The sequence below is a fragment of the Arachis ipaensis genome, chromosome B2, assembly GCF_059453495.1.
Source record: "Arachis ipaensis isolate K30076 ecotype BB chromosome B2, ASM5945349v1, whole genome shotgun sequence".
In the NCBI taxonomy this organism is placed as follows: domain Eukaryota; kingdom Viridiplantae; phylum Streptophyta; class Magnoliopsida; order Fabales; family Fabaceae; genus Arachis; species Arachis ipaensis.
Genome location: NC_142437.1, coordinates 122,760,980 through 122,775,136, shown reverse-complemented (window position 1 = coordinate 122,775,136; position 14,157 = coordinate 122,760,980). Strand labels below are relative to the sequence as shown.

Here is a 14,157-nt window from a genome sequence, read left to right as displayed (position 1 = left end):
TCGCGTCGTTGTTTCCGATATCCAGGTTTTCCTGTTCGGAATCAGACGCCGTGTGGCCATCTTCTGGTGATTCGTCCGCCATCACTGGTTGATCTCTCGGGTCCCCGGCAACGGCGCCAATGTTACGTTGGGTAACCGGAGATTATTGGGCTGGACTCGCTGGGTTATCCCAATCGTCTGAGGAAGGAAGCCTTCGAGCGGGTTTGCGCTTTGGGGGCCTCCGTCCGACTTGTGAGTATGAACGAATGGGGGTGGTACCTGCAAAGACACTCCGATGCCTAAGTCAGCAAGGGTGTGAGCAGGTCTAGAGAGTATTGGGACTTAGAGATACCTGAGGAGTGTCAGTGTACTTATAGTGGTGAACCAATAACCACCGTTGAAATAGTTCCCCCTTTTAAGGTGGATAACCGTCCCTTTATCTTAGAGAAGTTGGGATATGGCTCCTGGAAGTGGGTTGAGAGATTTTAGGGGCAGTTACCCATTTGAATGAGTATTTATCTGCCAGCTAATCGTCGTTCTCGACTTCTTTAGAGCAAGTCGTAGCAAGAACCGACTTCGTAGGATGAAGGTCAGTGTAGGCTCAATCTTTTGGATTGGGCCTTTTGTTTACACTTGGGTCTTAGCGTTGGGTCAGGGTACGAACAAAATATATATATATATATATATATATTTTGAAGGAGAGAATAATATTTCATAAAAGGTTATTTTAATTTATTAAAATTTGGAAGTTATGCTAAATAATTAATGAGATATTTTATACATTCTTTTTTATGAAAAAAATTGTCTCATAAAAAAAAAATTTCAGCAAACTTTTACTACCAGATGTTATATATATAGAATTTATTCTAGGCCATAATTTTTCTAATACTTCTTAAAAGTGTATAAAATATTGATTTATATTGTTAACCAATCAAATTTAAAGTTTAATGTATATGTAGATAGATGATTAGTTGATAGTGTTTGGAAGGACAAAATAAACCATTGATTAGGAGATATTAATTAGGCTTAACAGTTATTGCTTCTAGATTTCTATATATCAATGACGAGCACATAGGAAGCATAATTGGGCACTAAATAAAATAGCATTATAATTTGTATTAGATAAGAAGAGTTGACCAAAAAATTAAAATTTTACCTAAAATTAAAAAAATAAATTAAATACGTAAAACATAAAATTATAACAATATTTAAATCATAAAATTGTTATATTTATTATAATTTTATAAAATTGATTAATTTATTTAAAATTATAATATTATAAAATTTTAAAATTTTAAAAATTAAATTGAGATTCTATCTAATATAGTGTTGACTATGTTCTTGTTTAATTTGTGTTCATCCTTTTTTTTCCTCTAGCTTCAACTGTCCTATGAGTCTGCTCTCATCACTCACTCCATTTATTTTCCAACTTGCATTTATAGCAAAAAGAAAATGGATTCGGAGTTCAATTTGAAATTTTCGTGATTTAAACTATTAGTAAAATACAGGATGATCGTTGACTTTAATTTAGATAAATAGGTCAAATGAAAAACACAAGATTATTGTATGATTGATTATTGATTTTTTTTTTTGGGTCTTGATTGTTTTCAAGTTTGACCTTAATCATGTGCCTCTCTATTTTTCTGGGTTGTTTTTATAATTTTTTGTTGGGCCTAGGCCTGTGTAGTATTGGAGAACTGAGGTCCAAAAGAAAACAAAATAAAAACTTACCAAAAAAAAAAAAAGAAAACAAAATAAAATAAACCAAATTGAGTAAATCTAGTGATTAGCTGACTAGTTCGCTTAAGTAAGTATTAAAGGGTTTGAATTCTGCTTTCTGTATACAGCAATCCATTAACTAATAACAAACTTTTAGATAGAGTTCAGATCCTTAATAATTATGTGGTGAGTAAAAATTTAGGGAAAAGCTCAGTATACAAGCGATTAGGGCTTGTAACTATTACAAGTTCATTAACGCCTAATCCACTAAAACGCGTTGCAACTCCTACGTCACTTACACATGCTATACAAAGATCCCGCGTTTGTATAACTACCAAATTTAAAAGATTTGTTTCCTTCTTTGTTTTCCTTCTTTCCAAATTTCATCGTTCTTCTTCTCGCGCGTCTTCCCCTGGTTTTTCGATCGTTCTTTTCTTCTCCTTTCTCATTGGTTTGTTCTTCGTCATTGACGTTAGTTCTTCTCTCTATAACTCCAGCTTCGTTTTCTTTTCGATTTTCTGGTTTCTGAAATCAAAGTTTGAACTCGTTTTGAAGATAATAGATGATTCAACCTCAGATTGTCAGCTGAATCAGGGCGAAGTGGAGCACAAATAGGAAGAAAAACGAGATTAAGAATCAATTGATTACATGTAGCAAAGAGGAAAAATGAAACCCTCATAGCAAAGACTCATTTGATAGGAATTGGAATGATTTTCTGCTAAATTTTGGTCTTGTGGACAACAAGTGGCTTTCAGGTAGTGTTGGGTTAAAATCTGCAGCAGAGGTGTAAATTTAATTTTTTATCGGGTGTATTTATAGTCTGTGTTTGGGTGTATTATGCAGATCTCTATGCAGACCGTCATATATGGGTTCCAATCTATCTGGATCACCACTTCATATTATAGTACCTGTAAATCAGACATTTTGAATACACCAGAGAGAGTTTAATTAATTTTGGTCTTGTGGACAACAAGTGGCTTTCAGGTAGTGTTGGGTTAAAATCTGCAGTAGAGGTGTAAATTTAATTTTTTATCGGGTGTATTTATAGTCTGTGTTTGGGTGTATTATGCAGATCTCTATGCAGACCGTCATATATGGGTTCCAATCTATCTGGATCACCACTTCATATTATAGTACCTGTAAATCAGACATTTTGAATACACCAGAGAGAGTTTAATTATGGAAAAAAAATTTACTTATAATTGGATCAAATATATTTACACCATGTGTTCAATTTCTTACAAGAGTATATAACAGTTACATTAATCAGTGACAATATCATTAGAATCTATCTGACAAAATGGACTCAATAACAATGAGGATGGCCTGGACAGTCTTATTGCATCACTTCTCCTCGCTCATATTTCTGAATTTCTCACTCAACAGATGGGTTGCACACTTTAGGTCCTTGATTTGCTGTAAACAAAGCAAAATTAGAGTTAGATATATTTCTATTATGAAAAACTGATTTGATCGAAGACATATATTTGTTCTTACATTTTTTTCAGCTTGGTTTCTGCCTGCCATTTTTTCTGAAATGAAAAATACACCCATAGATATCAGTAAGATACACCCATAGATATGAGTCAGATACACCCATAGATATCAGTCAGATATCACTCAAATACACCCAAATGATTACAGAAATACACCCAAGGGATTACAGAAAATACACCCAAACGGTTACAAGAATTCACCCAAACCAAAATTCGTTGAAGTACATCTTATGCATAATTCAGAACTCTTTCTCTTTCTCCTCCTCATCTTCTGCTGCTTCTTCTTCTTCAAAAACGATTTTACCATGAAAAATTGAAAAAAAATAGAAAACAGAGAGAAAAGACGTAAATGAAGAAGAAGAAAAAGAGGAAAACGAGAAAGAAGAACGTGCATAAACGAAAGAAAAGGAGAAGAAGAAGAGTAAGAGGAAGAAGAACGTGCAGCAAGAAGAAGAAAAAGAATTTTAGAAACCATGAAATCGAAGAAGAAGAAGAAGAAGAAGAAGAAGAAGAAGAAGAAGAAGAAGAAGAAGAGGAAGAGGAAGAGGAAGAGGAAGAGGAAGAGGAAGAGGAAGAGGAAGAGGAAGAGGAAGACGAAGAGGAACCGTTTGAGTGGGGCGCGTGTAGTTACGCTCCATTCAAAATGAGTTAATGCGCGTGTTAATGAAGTTTGGGCTGATAACTTGTAAAACTTGTACGGCCTTTTTACTTGTATGTGTAGCAGGCCCCAAAAATTTAATAGAATGACTCTAGGTTCTTCAAGATATTGAAAGCGTAATCTTCTTAATTTTTTTTTTAAATAAATCTTGTTATTTTATATATATATATATATATATATATATATATATATATATATATATATATATATTTCATCTTATTTTATTCTGATCTCTTGAACTTGACTTTTTTACTTATTGGAAAAAAAAGGAATTTATTATATGTTAAAAAAATAACTAATGACAAATTTTTATATATAAAAAAAGTTAAAGAACAATTATTGAATATAACAAAAATCACTCGTAAAAGAATAAAAGAATTAATAATATATTAACAACCGCAACCATTAATCAATTCCTATGTTTCAAAATTCCCCTATACATATTATTAGTGTATGGCATGATATCTTTCAATTCCTCACACCCACAGTTTTGAACTCTTTCTCCAACTAAAACCTTGTCATCCTTCATAATATGTTGTGTCTTTTCTATTGGAAATTCCAACACATACTCAGCGAACCGCACCTTCTTCTTTATTTGATGTTTCTTCGGAGATTCTACACATAAATTAAAATAAGAGAAATCATTTAATTTATTCTTTTCAACTATATAAGATATTAATTAAAGAAAAAAAAGGCAATAAGAGAATTATTGATGAAAAATGAATGGTTTAATTATTCTATTGATCTATATAATTTTACTAAATTTGTAATTAGGTCTTTATATTTTTTTTTCAATCGAATCTCTACGTTACTTTTAGTTTTATAATTAAGTCCTTTTTACGTAGAAAAACGTTAAAATTAACCGAATATTTCAATAAAAAAATATACTATCAAAAATTTAATTAGATTTTTAATTATAAATATTTTTAATTTGTAAAAAAATATTCAATTAACTATAATATTTTTTATACTAGAAATAATCTAATTATAAAATTAAAAATTGTGTAGAAATTCAATTGAAAGAAAAAAAATACAAAGACCTAATTATAAATTTGATAAAATTATAAAAACTAACAGAATAATTAAACTAAAATTAATTAACAAATCATAATATACATACCATCCAAGCTTTTATGCTCATCATGTGGTGTGTAACCACAAATTTCAACTTCAAATTTCTCCATGAAATTCTTGAGCATATGCTTATGAACTCGATGAATCAAAAGAACCATGCTTCCAGAAACAGCAAAAACAGTCATGACTCCAATTTTCATTGAACTATTATTCTCCATTTTTTCCCTCTTTCTATTTGTTCTAATTGAAAAATTAAAATTAAATTTGGTTGGGATCATGTGAAGAATTTTAGTTACACGTAGATATAGATATAGCTAACATATACAAGCATAATATTCATCTAAGAAAAATGATGATGTGCATATGGCATAGTACTCAATGAAAGGAAATATGGGAATAATAGTTAGAGCCATTTTTTTTTCTTCTTTAAAACCAAATGATGGTGATGAAGAACAATGTGAGGGATTGAAGGTATAATGATGATGGTGATGATAACTATGATATGTCTCATGGTGATATATATAATTTAAAATAACTTTTTAGTAATCTATTTTTAATCATGAAAAGCTAAGATCCAACAAGATTTTTAAATTGTTAATTTAACTTCTTTTACCTCAAGTAAGAAACAAATTAAATATCCTTAAAATAGTAGCAAGGAGTACAGATTCATTTATTTTATAGCTGGTTTTCTTGAAGAATCTGTTGGCTTTTTTATTTTTTATTTTTTTACTTTTGACTTTTGAGTAAATGAATTTACCAAATTTTTGCTTCAATAATCCAGATGGATATATCATTCTATGAAAGTGATTGAATATAGAATATTCTATTTGTTAACCTATGCTATATATGTATAGGTCTACAAGGAAAACCACAATAATATTTTATGGAGATTAAGTTAAAATAAAAATAGTATCGATAGGTAGGTAATACATGTAAAGGTGTTCAAATCCAAACCGATCCAAATTAAACCACTCATCTATTTCAATCTAAATCGAAAATCAATTAAAACCGTAGTAATTTGGATTTGATTGGATTATATTTTTTGCAAACCGCTGGATTGGATCGGATTTCGAATCTATTTTTCATAACCGATCCAATCCAATCCAAATCGCACAATATGCTATAATATTATTATTTTATTATTATATTTACAATTATACTTATAACATATTCAATTTGTTATATATTTTTTATTATTCATGTATTATTATTATTTAATAAATATTTTATGTTCAAAATATTATTTATTTATTTATTTTAACTAACCTATAATTTTATTTCTATTGTTATATTATCGTTGACTTTTTAAGATATTGTTAAGACTTGTTATGTCATTGTTGGTTATTTAAAATTTGATGTCGAGACTTATTATATGTATTTAATTTTTTTATTTAAAAACCGCAAATCCAAACCGATCCAAACTGCTTGTAATCGGATCGGATCGGATTTCCAAAAAAAGTTCATCCAATCTAAACTGTACCGCACATAAATTAAGTGTTCGGAATCGAATGACTTTTTCCCTTAAAACCGAACCAAACTACACCGCGAACACCTCTAATAACATGTATATCTAAGTCTCTTAACACAAATCTTATATCTACACAAAAAAAAAATTAGACAATAAATCAGTAATTTTATATTTATGTATAAATATATATTATTTAATTATTTTTAATATATATTTTATATTTTAATATGTATTCTATATAAATAGATTTCTTAATAATTATCCCATCTAATATTATTAGAATAGGATTATCCCAATAAAATGATCCGAGTGAATAAATTTGAATGGAGTTAGGGAAATGTTTAAATATTCATAAAAACTTGGTTTTAAGAAACTATATTTAAATACTATTTATATAAAAGCTAGATATAAATTTCGGTTTATCTAAATCATCAATCAAAGGTTAATAAATACATATTTAACCATTATTTAATTAATTCTATAACGATATAAATTAACCTTTATTATAGCAAAATTAAAATCAGCCGCTTTTCTATTGTTTTTAAGAAATTAATTTTATTTTTTTATTAATATATTATTCATTCTTTAAATTTATTAGATAAATATATTTTTATTTTAATATTGACGTGATTTTATTTATATCATATTTTATTAAAATTAAAATTACTATAAACCAAAATATAATTCAAATAATAATAATAATAACATTATTCTGATTTAAAAAGAGTATATATAAACCAAAATACATGTTAGTTATTTATAAAAGATAATTTTTACTTAAATGTCATGAATATTCATATTTGTCTTCATCTTTTTTAAGTGATAGGCCAAAATATGAATCTAAATACGAAGAGATCTTCATTTTTTTTTATAAATAGTGAAAAATAGAATAAATCAGAATACTTATCTTTTTCGTTTTTAAATATCAAAATATAAGAATAATTAATAAACAAAATAGGAGAGTATAAAAATTGTGTATTTAGAAAAAATTCTTCGTAATTCATCATACATCTTCTTATCAATAACTTCTTTAGTCTTGAAAAGCTGTCAGATTTATTGACCATAAAAATAAATATATAAGCGCTTCAAGATTATTCAATTAAAAATTATGTGTAACAAAATCAAAATAAAAATTTAAAAATATTATTTATAAACGTTATTAAGTTTAATTATTTATTTTTAATTAGTATTTAATTTGAAGCCAAAGATAAAAATTTATATTCAAAACACTCTCTATCTTCATGCGTAATTTCAATTGTTAAAAGATATTTTATTTTTCTTTTTTATTTTATATTTAATTTTTTAAATTATCTTTAATTTTATTATATTTTCAAAATTATTAATTTATATTTTTAATTTTTTATTATATCCCTTACAATATCAAACACTATTCTTTCTCTTGCTATTATTCTCTATACACATACATGTCATTGTCTCATCGCCATTATTATTATTATATTACCTTATTCTCTTTTCTCGTTTTTTCCTTCTCTTTCCATCTTCTCTTCACCCGTTCGTAATTAATTATCACCAAGTATGATTATCGCAAGTTTGCAACTTTTAATCTTGTCTATCACTTCTGTTAACTTTTATGAGTTGTTGAAGTTTCGCTAAAAAAAGTGAGACATAAAGTATTTAAAACTTTTACCCAAATTATCAAATTAACTTTTAGAATGTATAAAATTTATAAATTTAAATTAAATAAGATATTAAACAAATTTATTATGTTGTTATTATGCATAACAAAATTAAAATAAAAATTTAGAAATATTAGTTACAAATTAACTATTTATAGATATTATTAAGTTTAATTATTTATTTTTAATAGTATTTAATTTGAAGTCGAGATAAAAATTTATATTCAAAGGACTCTTTATCTTCATGTATAATTTCAATTGATAAAAAATATTTTATTTTTAATTTTTAATTTTATATTTAATTTTTTAAAATTTCTTTAATTTCATTATTTTTCAAAATTATTAATTTATAATTTTTATTATATCTCCTTACTATGTCAAACATTATTCTTTCTCTTATTATTGTTCTCTGTACACATACCTGTCATTATCTAGTCACCATTATTATATTACTTTGTTCTTTCTCCTTTTTTTCTTCTCCTTCCACATTCTCTTCATCCACCGTAATTAATTATCACAAAGTATTTATATGTTACATCTTTTTTACGATAATCAAATAACCAGTGCTATATGCCAAATAAATAATATTATAGAAGTCAAAATAAATTATATTTTTGTAATATAATTCATTTATTTTAGTTTAATTTAAAAATAAATATTCATGTACTCAAATTTTAAATATAATATTCTGTATAATTAATAATTTAAAATTAAAAAAATAATATTATCCCATATAAAATAATTTAAAAAAGAAAAAATGATTCTAATAAAATATTAGACGTTTCCAATTCATCATTGATAGGTACAGATATATTTAAAAAAAATAAAGAATACCTATGAGATAAAAAAATTAGTTCTTCCTTAGTAAGAGAAAAAGATAGAACACTATCTTTGTACGTGAAATATTAGGGACAAATTAAAAAGGTAAAAGAATAATGAAAATATTAATTGGGTAAGTAAATTAAAGAGAAAAAAATATAGGTGGAAGTTATACGTGAATGTAGTAACTACAGTAAAACTAAATGAAATTTGTAACGATGGATGTGATGAAATCGATGATGTTGAAGGTAAAAAAATAATGGCAGCAAGAAAAATATAACAAAGTGTATTAAGAGGTAAAAAAAAAAGCAGTAGAATGGATGAAATTATAAAAAAAAAATAAAAAAGATATATTTTTTATGATTACAAAAAAAATTCTAATAGAATAATTAGAACGAGGCTAAACTGCTGGATAGACACTATACAAACAAAGACTAACATAAAATTAACAAAATATAATTTAAATGAATACCTCATAATATAATAAGATCTATAAAAAAAAACTATTTATCACCACTTATTAAACATTTGTTGGCTTCTAATTATTCTTTTTTTCATTTTATATATGGCCACAAAAAAATAAAAAAAATAAAAGAAAGAGATTTTGGGAGTAAAGAATTGAATAAAAATTATGCGTGAATTTTTAGAATTGTTAGTAAAATATGTTAGAAAAATAAGTAACTGTAAGATTCAAATAATCTAGGCTCAATACTAATAAGCGCCTACTAAGGCTTCTCTAATGCTCTGCTAGGGTTTATTCTAGCGCCTACTAAGGCTCTTCAACCTAATAAATTTAAATTGGGATCTGATCCAGTTCTGAGCACTGCATTAAGACGCTGCAGTATGGGCGATAAGAGAGAAGAGACTGACTGGAGGAACCAGAATGCAGAAGATCGCCGTGGAGGGGTGGTATTTCCTGGAGAAGAAGATATCATAGAAGGGGTTCAAGCCTGTGCCAATAGCCTGACAGGCAGAATTTTCGCTAATAGACAATTCAGAACAGGCACCACGGAGAATGCGTTAACAGCAATCTGGAGTAAGCCAAAAGGATTCAGAGTTACTGAAATAAAACCTAATGTCTTTCAATTTTTCTTTGATATGGAAGAAGAACTACTGAGAATTGAATAAGGCTCTCCTTGGCTATTTAAAAATTTTTCTTTGTTAAATTCTGGCCAGCATGTAACCAGCAAAGAAAAGTGAGCCATCGGATGAAATCTTACACCAATCTCACACCATTAAAACTATCTTGATAGCTATTTGATGGCTACAAATCACAAAAATTGCTGGCCCCCTAGCATTCCTCGTCAGCAGGAGGTTGACACACATTACTCAAGGCAGTAGGAGAAGCAGTTCCTATATATACACTGTCCTGTTTTAAGCTCCCAGACACACTCATCCCAAAAATTCATAGCATGCTCTCTCAATACTGGTGGGGACAACGAGGTACAGAGAGAAAAATGGTGTGGATCAGCTAGAATACTATGACAAGACCTAAGAAGGAAGGGGGACTAGGGATCAAGGACCTCAGGACGCAGAATCTAGCCTTACTGGGGAAGCAGTTTTGGCGAATAACAACACAACCAAGTTCACTCCTATCTAGAATATTAAAAGAAAAGTATTATCGATATTGCAATGCATTAAAAGCAGATACTAGAAACTCACCTTCATGGGGGTGACACAGCTTACTAGAGGGGCGCAAAGTGGTTGAGAAGGGGCTCTCTTGGAGCGTTGGCACATGCTCAAAAATTAGAATCTTTGAAGACCCGTGGCTTTCACCTCCCTATCCTTTCACTGTCCATCTACAATCAGCTCATCAAGCATCCAACAATTTTCTGGGTTAAAGATCTAATTACTTCAAACGGCCAGTGGAATACAAATATGATTCAGCAAGTTTTTACCGAAGACATTAGTAGCAAAATTTTATCAGTTCTGATTGAAGGTGATAGTGATAAAATTAAATGGGCTTTGCACAGATCAAACACTTATAGTGTCGCTGCAGGATACCAGATTGCCTACAACTTTTTCCACGAGCCCTTGGAGCTTGGCCCTCCAAATTTGCGTCTGAAGGACCTTTGGACATCCCTATGGAAGCTCTCAGCCCCCCACAAAATCCAAATCTTCCTCTGGAAAGCATGCCATGAATGTCTACTAGTCTCCTCTCTTCTCCATCACCGATTCCCGTCCACTAGTGAAATCTGCCCTTGCTGTCACGAAACAGAGGAAATCCAGCTTCATTGCTTGGTTAAATGCAGAGAAACACAAGAAATCTGGGAGCATTTTCAACTCAACTGGTGTTTACCTAGCTCGGAGGCCATTGAATTCAGCTCATGGTGGTTGGCGTTAGTTCGAGGGCATGGTAGAACATGAGGGAACTCGCTGCTGCAACAGATTGCTGTAATCCTTTGGTTGATTTGGAAGGAACGAAATAGCTGGTTCTATGAGGGCACACGCCGCAACCCAGTGGAAGTAATAGCCTCGGCGACGAAGCTAGTCAGAGAAATGAGAGACCTTCCTCATCACTCTCTCCCTTAGTTGCTCTTACCAATGTTTCACTTTTTTCTTTTGATGTTAAATTTGGTCTCTTCAGATGACCTTTTGGGAGATTCCCTTTTGCTTATTTCAGTCATTGTAATGTGGACACCTCATTCTATTTCTTTAATGAAATTTCATTGCCTTTGAAAAAAAAAAGAAATAAGTAACTGTAAAATATTTTTGAATTATGTTAGGAGGGTAATTAAAATAAGAAATAGAAAATTGGACACCAAATTTCATGTATTGGCATTATATATATATATATATATTATTTTTTTAAATTTTTGAGATTCATTAAGAATTGAAGTCAAAATCTTTCTAATATAAAATTATGATATTATATCATAAAATTACTTATCTCAAAAGTTTAAACTGACAAGAAAAAATAAATTAATGATTATATCTCTAATATTTATTATATCCAACTTTATAATATGAAAACAAGTTAAATTTGATGTTTAACTCAGTTGTCTTGTTTTAGACTTTCAAATACTTTATTCAATGATGAGATTCACAGAATAGTGTCTCAATTTTAGTAGGATTAATGAGATTCGAAAAGGAGAATTGTATAGATTAAATGGGATACTATGACAAAACCCAAAAAAAAAGTGGGTTCGGAATAAAAGATTTATGGACACAGAATCTAGCTTTATTCGAAAAACAGTGATGACGAATTACTAAATATCCTAATTCAACTATTTCCAGATTACTAAAGGGCAAATACTTTAGATATAGTGATATATTGAGAGCTGAGTTAGGTAATGTACTTTCTTGAGGGTGATACAGCATTTTGGAGGCCCGAAAAGTAATTGAAAAAAGCTTGTCATGAAGAATAAGCTCTGGATCGTCAGTCATAATTACCTAAGATTCTTGGCTGCCTCCTCCGATGTCGTTCACTGTTCCCTTATCAGGCTTCTAGCAGCAACTGACCCATACTCAATAGAGTCTGTTCTATGTCAGCGATCTAATGACTCTTGAACGAAAATAAAACCAAACACTAATAGAGTCTACCTTCACTGCGGCCATTAGCTCGAGAATCATGTCAATAACACCAGCAGAAGGGGAAGATAAAATTAATTGGATTTGGTCCAAATTAGGAACATATGAGATAAATTCAGGTTATAAAATTGCCTATTCTTTTTATCATCCACCACTTTTTTAATACTCCCAATCTTTCTAAAACCACAAAAATTGAGAAAGTCTATGAAAAATAAAGTTACCTCACAGAATAAAGATTATTTTGTGGAAATATTTACATGAAAAATTTCCGATGATGAATTTATTGCATAGTAAATTTTCAGGCACTCCTAGCACTTACTCTTGCTACCTAATCTAAGAAGAAATTATATGTCATTGTCTCTTTCAATGTCTCCTCTCTGCAACAATTTGGAGATCAACATTGATTAATAAAAATGTGTGGAGCGATCGTTCAGAATCTTTCTCCTATTGGTGGCAGAAAACTTCCATGCGTAAAACTGAAAATCTTGATGAATGCTGACTAAACATATTTCTGTTAGTGTTCTCTTGGAATTACTAAAAGACAAAAAACTGATACATCTTTGACAAAAAAATGAATTATGCAAATCAATTGGCTCAAGACTCCCACAAACTAACAAACGAGATCCTGAAAGCAAGACTTGCTTGAATTTTTGGTTTATTGTATTTGAATGCTTCACTACATTACTTTACTCTTTCGTTACTCTTTCTCTTTATTTCTTTTTGTTTTGGCACATGTGTTGGTGTTATTTGGGAGACCCCACTTCTTTTATTGTTTCTAATTTTGGGTTCTCTATTATTTTTTTAGTTCTAATAAATAATATATATCTTTATAACTTATGTGTATGTATGTGTACATGTGTCAAATAAAAAATTAAAATTAATATATCTATATATCTCATCTTTTATTGTATTCGAATACCTCATCTTTTGTTGTATACCCTATCAGTGGTCGTAGGATATACTATTTAAGTATTTATTAACATATAATTCAATAATAGTCTAACCTTAATATAAATTATCGATATAAAATTGTTAAATTTATATAATTGGTTTACCTTATCAAGTATTAACCAATCTCTTAGCAACTAATCTTTTACCTGTCTCTTTTGAATTTGAAATTTTATGTTAGTTTCTTGTCCTCGTTTTATAGATACAGTATACCATGATTACACTTAATTATATAAGTGATGAGACAGAAAGATGTACCTATCTTCATACTATTTTGTTGCAAACTCCTTACATGGTTAATCAATTAGATATAAATTTAACTCAAAAGTTACCTATTATCTATGCATAATTTATATAAAAGAAAGAGAATTCTAATGGAAATTATTACAGCGGAGATAATCACTCTTCAAAATTTAAAAACCAGAAATCATTAAACATCAAAGCCGTCTTAGCTCAGCGGTAGAGCGCGTGGCTTTTAACCACGTGGTCGTGGGTTCGATCCCCACAGACGGCGTTTTCAAGTTTTTAATCCTCTAAATCCAAATTACCATAACATGATCTAAATCCCATTTTTTTCCCCTTTGGATCTAGAACTAGAAACAATGCTGGATCATAAGCAGAAAACAAGTTCAGTTCTTCAACACATCACACAATTTTGTTCCATATATGGTATTACAAAATTACAAATTTGTAATAGGTACATAATTTCATTATATTCTGTATCTATCAGACACACACCCCCTAGTATTCAATTAACATGAAAAAAGAAAAAGAAAAAAAAAAAAACTAACCCATGATAAGAAGAATATAAATGATTAATGAATCAAG

General features: G+C 29.3%; 1 protein-coding gene and 1 non-coding gene across 2 annotated transcripts; one reads left to right on the top strand and one right to left on the bottom strand.

Moving 5' to 3' along the window:
- Positions 1 to 4,257: 4,257 nt before the first annotated feature.
- On the bottom strand, positions 4,258 to 5,328 carry LOC107628596 (uncharacterized). Its single transcript, XM_016331225.3, has 2 exons — positions 4,973 to 5,328; positions 4,258 to 4,467 (listed from the first exon to the last, which is right to left on the bottom strand). The coding sequence occupies exons 1-2, from the start codon at positions 5,202 to 5,204 to the stop codon at positions 4,262 to 4,264; spliced, it is 438 nt and encodes a 145-aa protein (XP_016186711.2). The 5' UTR covers positions 5,205 to 5,328; the 3' UTR covers positions 4,258 to 4,261.
- Positions 5,329 to 13,771: 8,443 nt separating this feature from the next.
- Positions 13,772 to 13,843, top strand: TRNAK-UUU (transfer RNA lysine (anticodon UUU)). The gene has a single exon. It is a non-coding gene; the product is annotated as a tRNA-Lys (tRNA).
- The last annotated feature ends 314 nt before the right edge of the window (positions 13,844 to 14,157 follow it).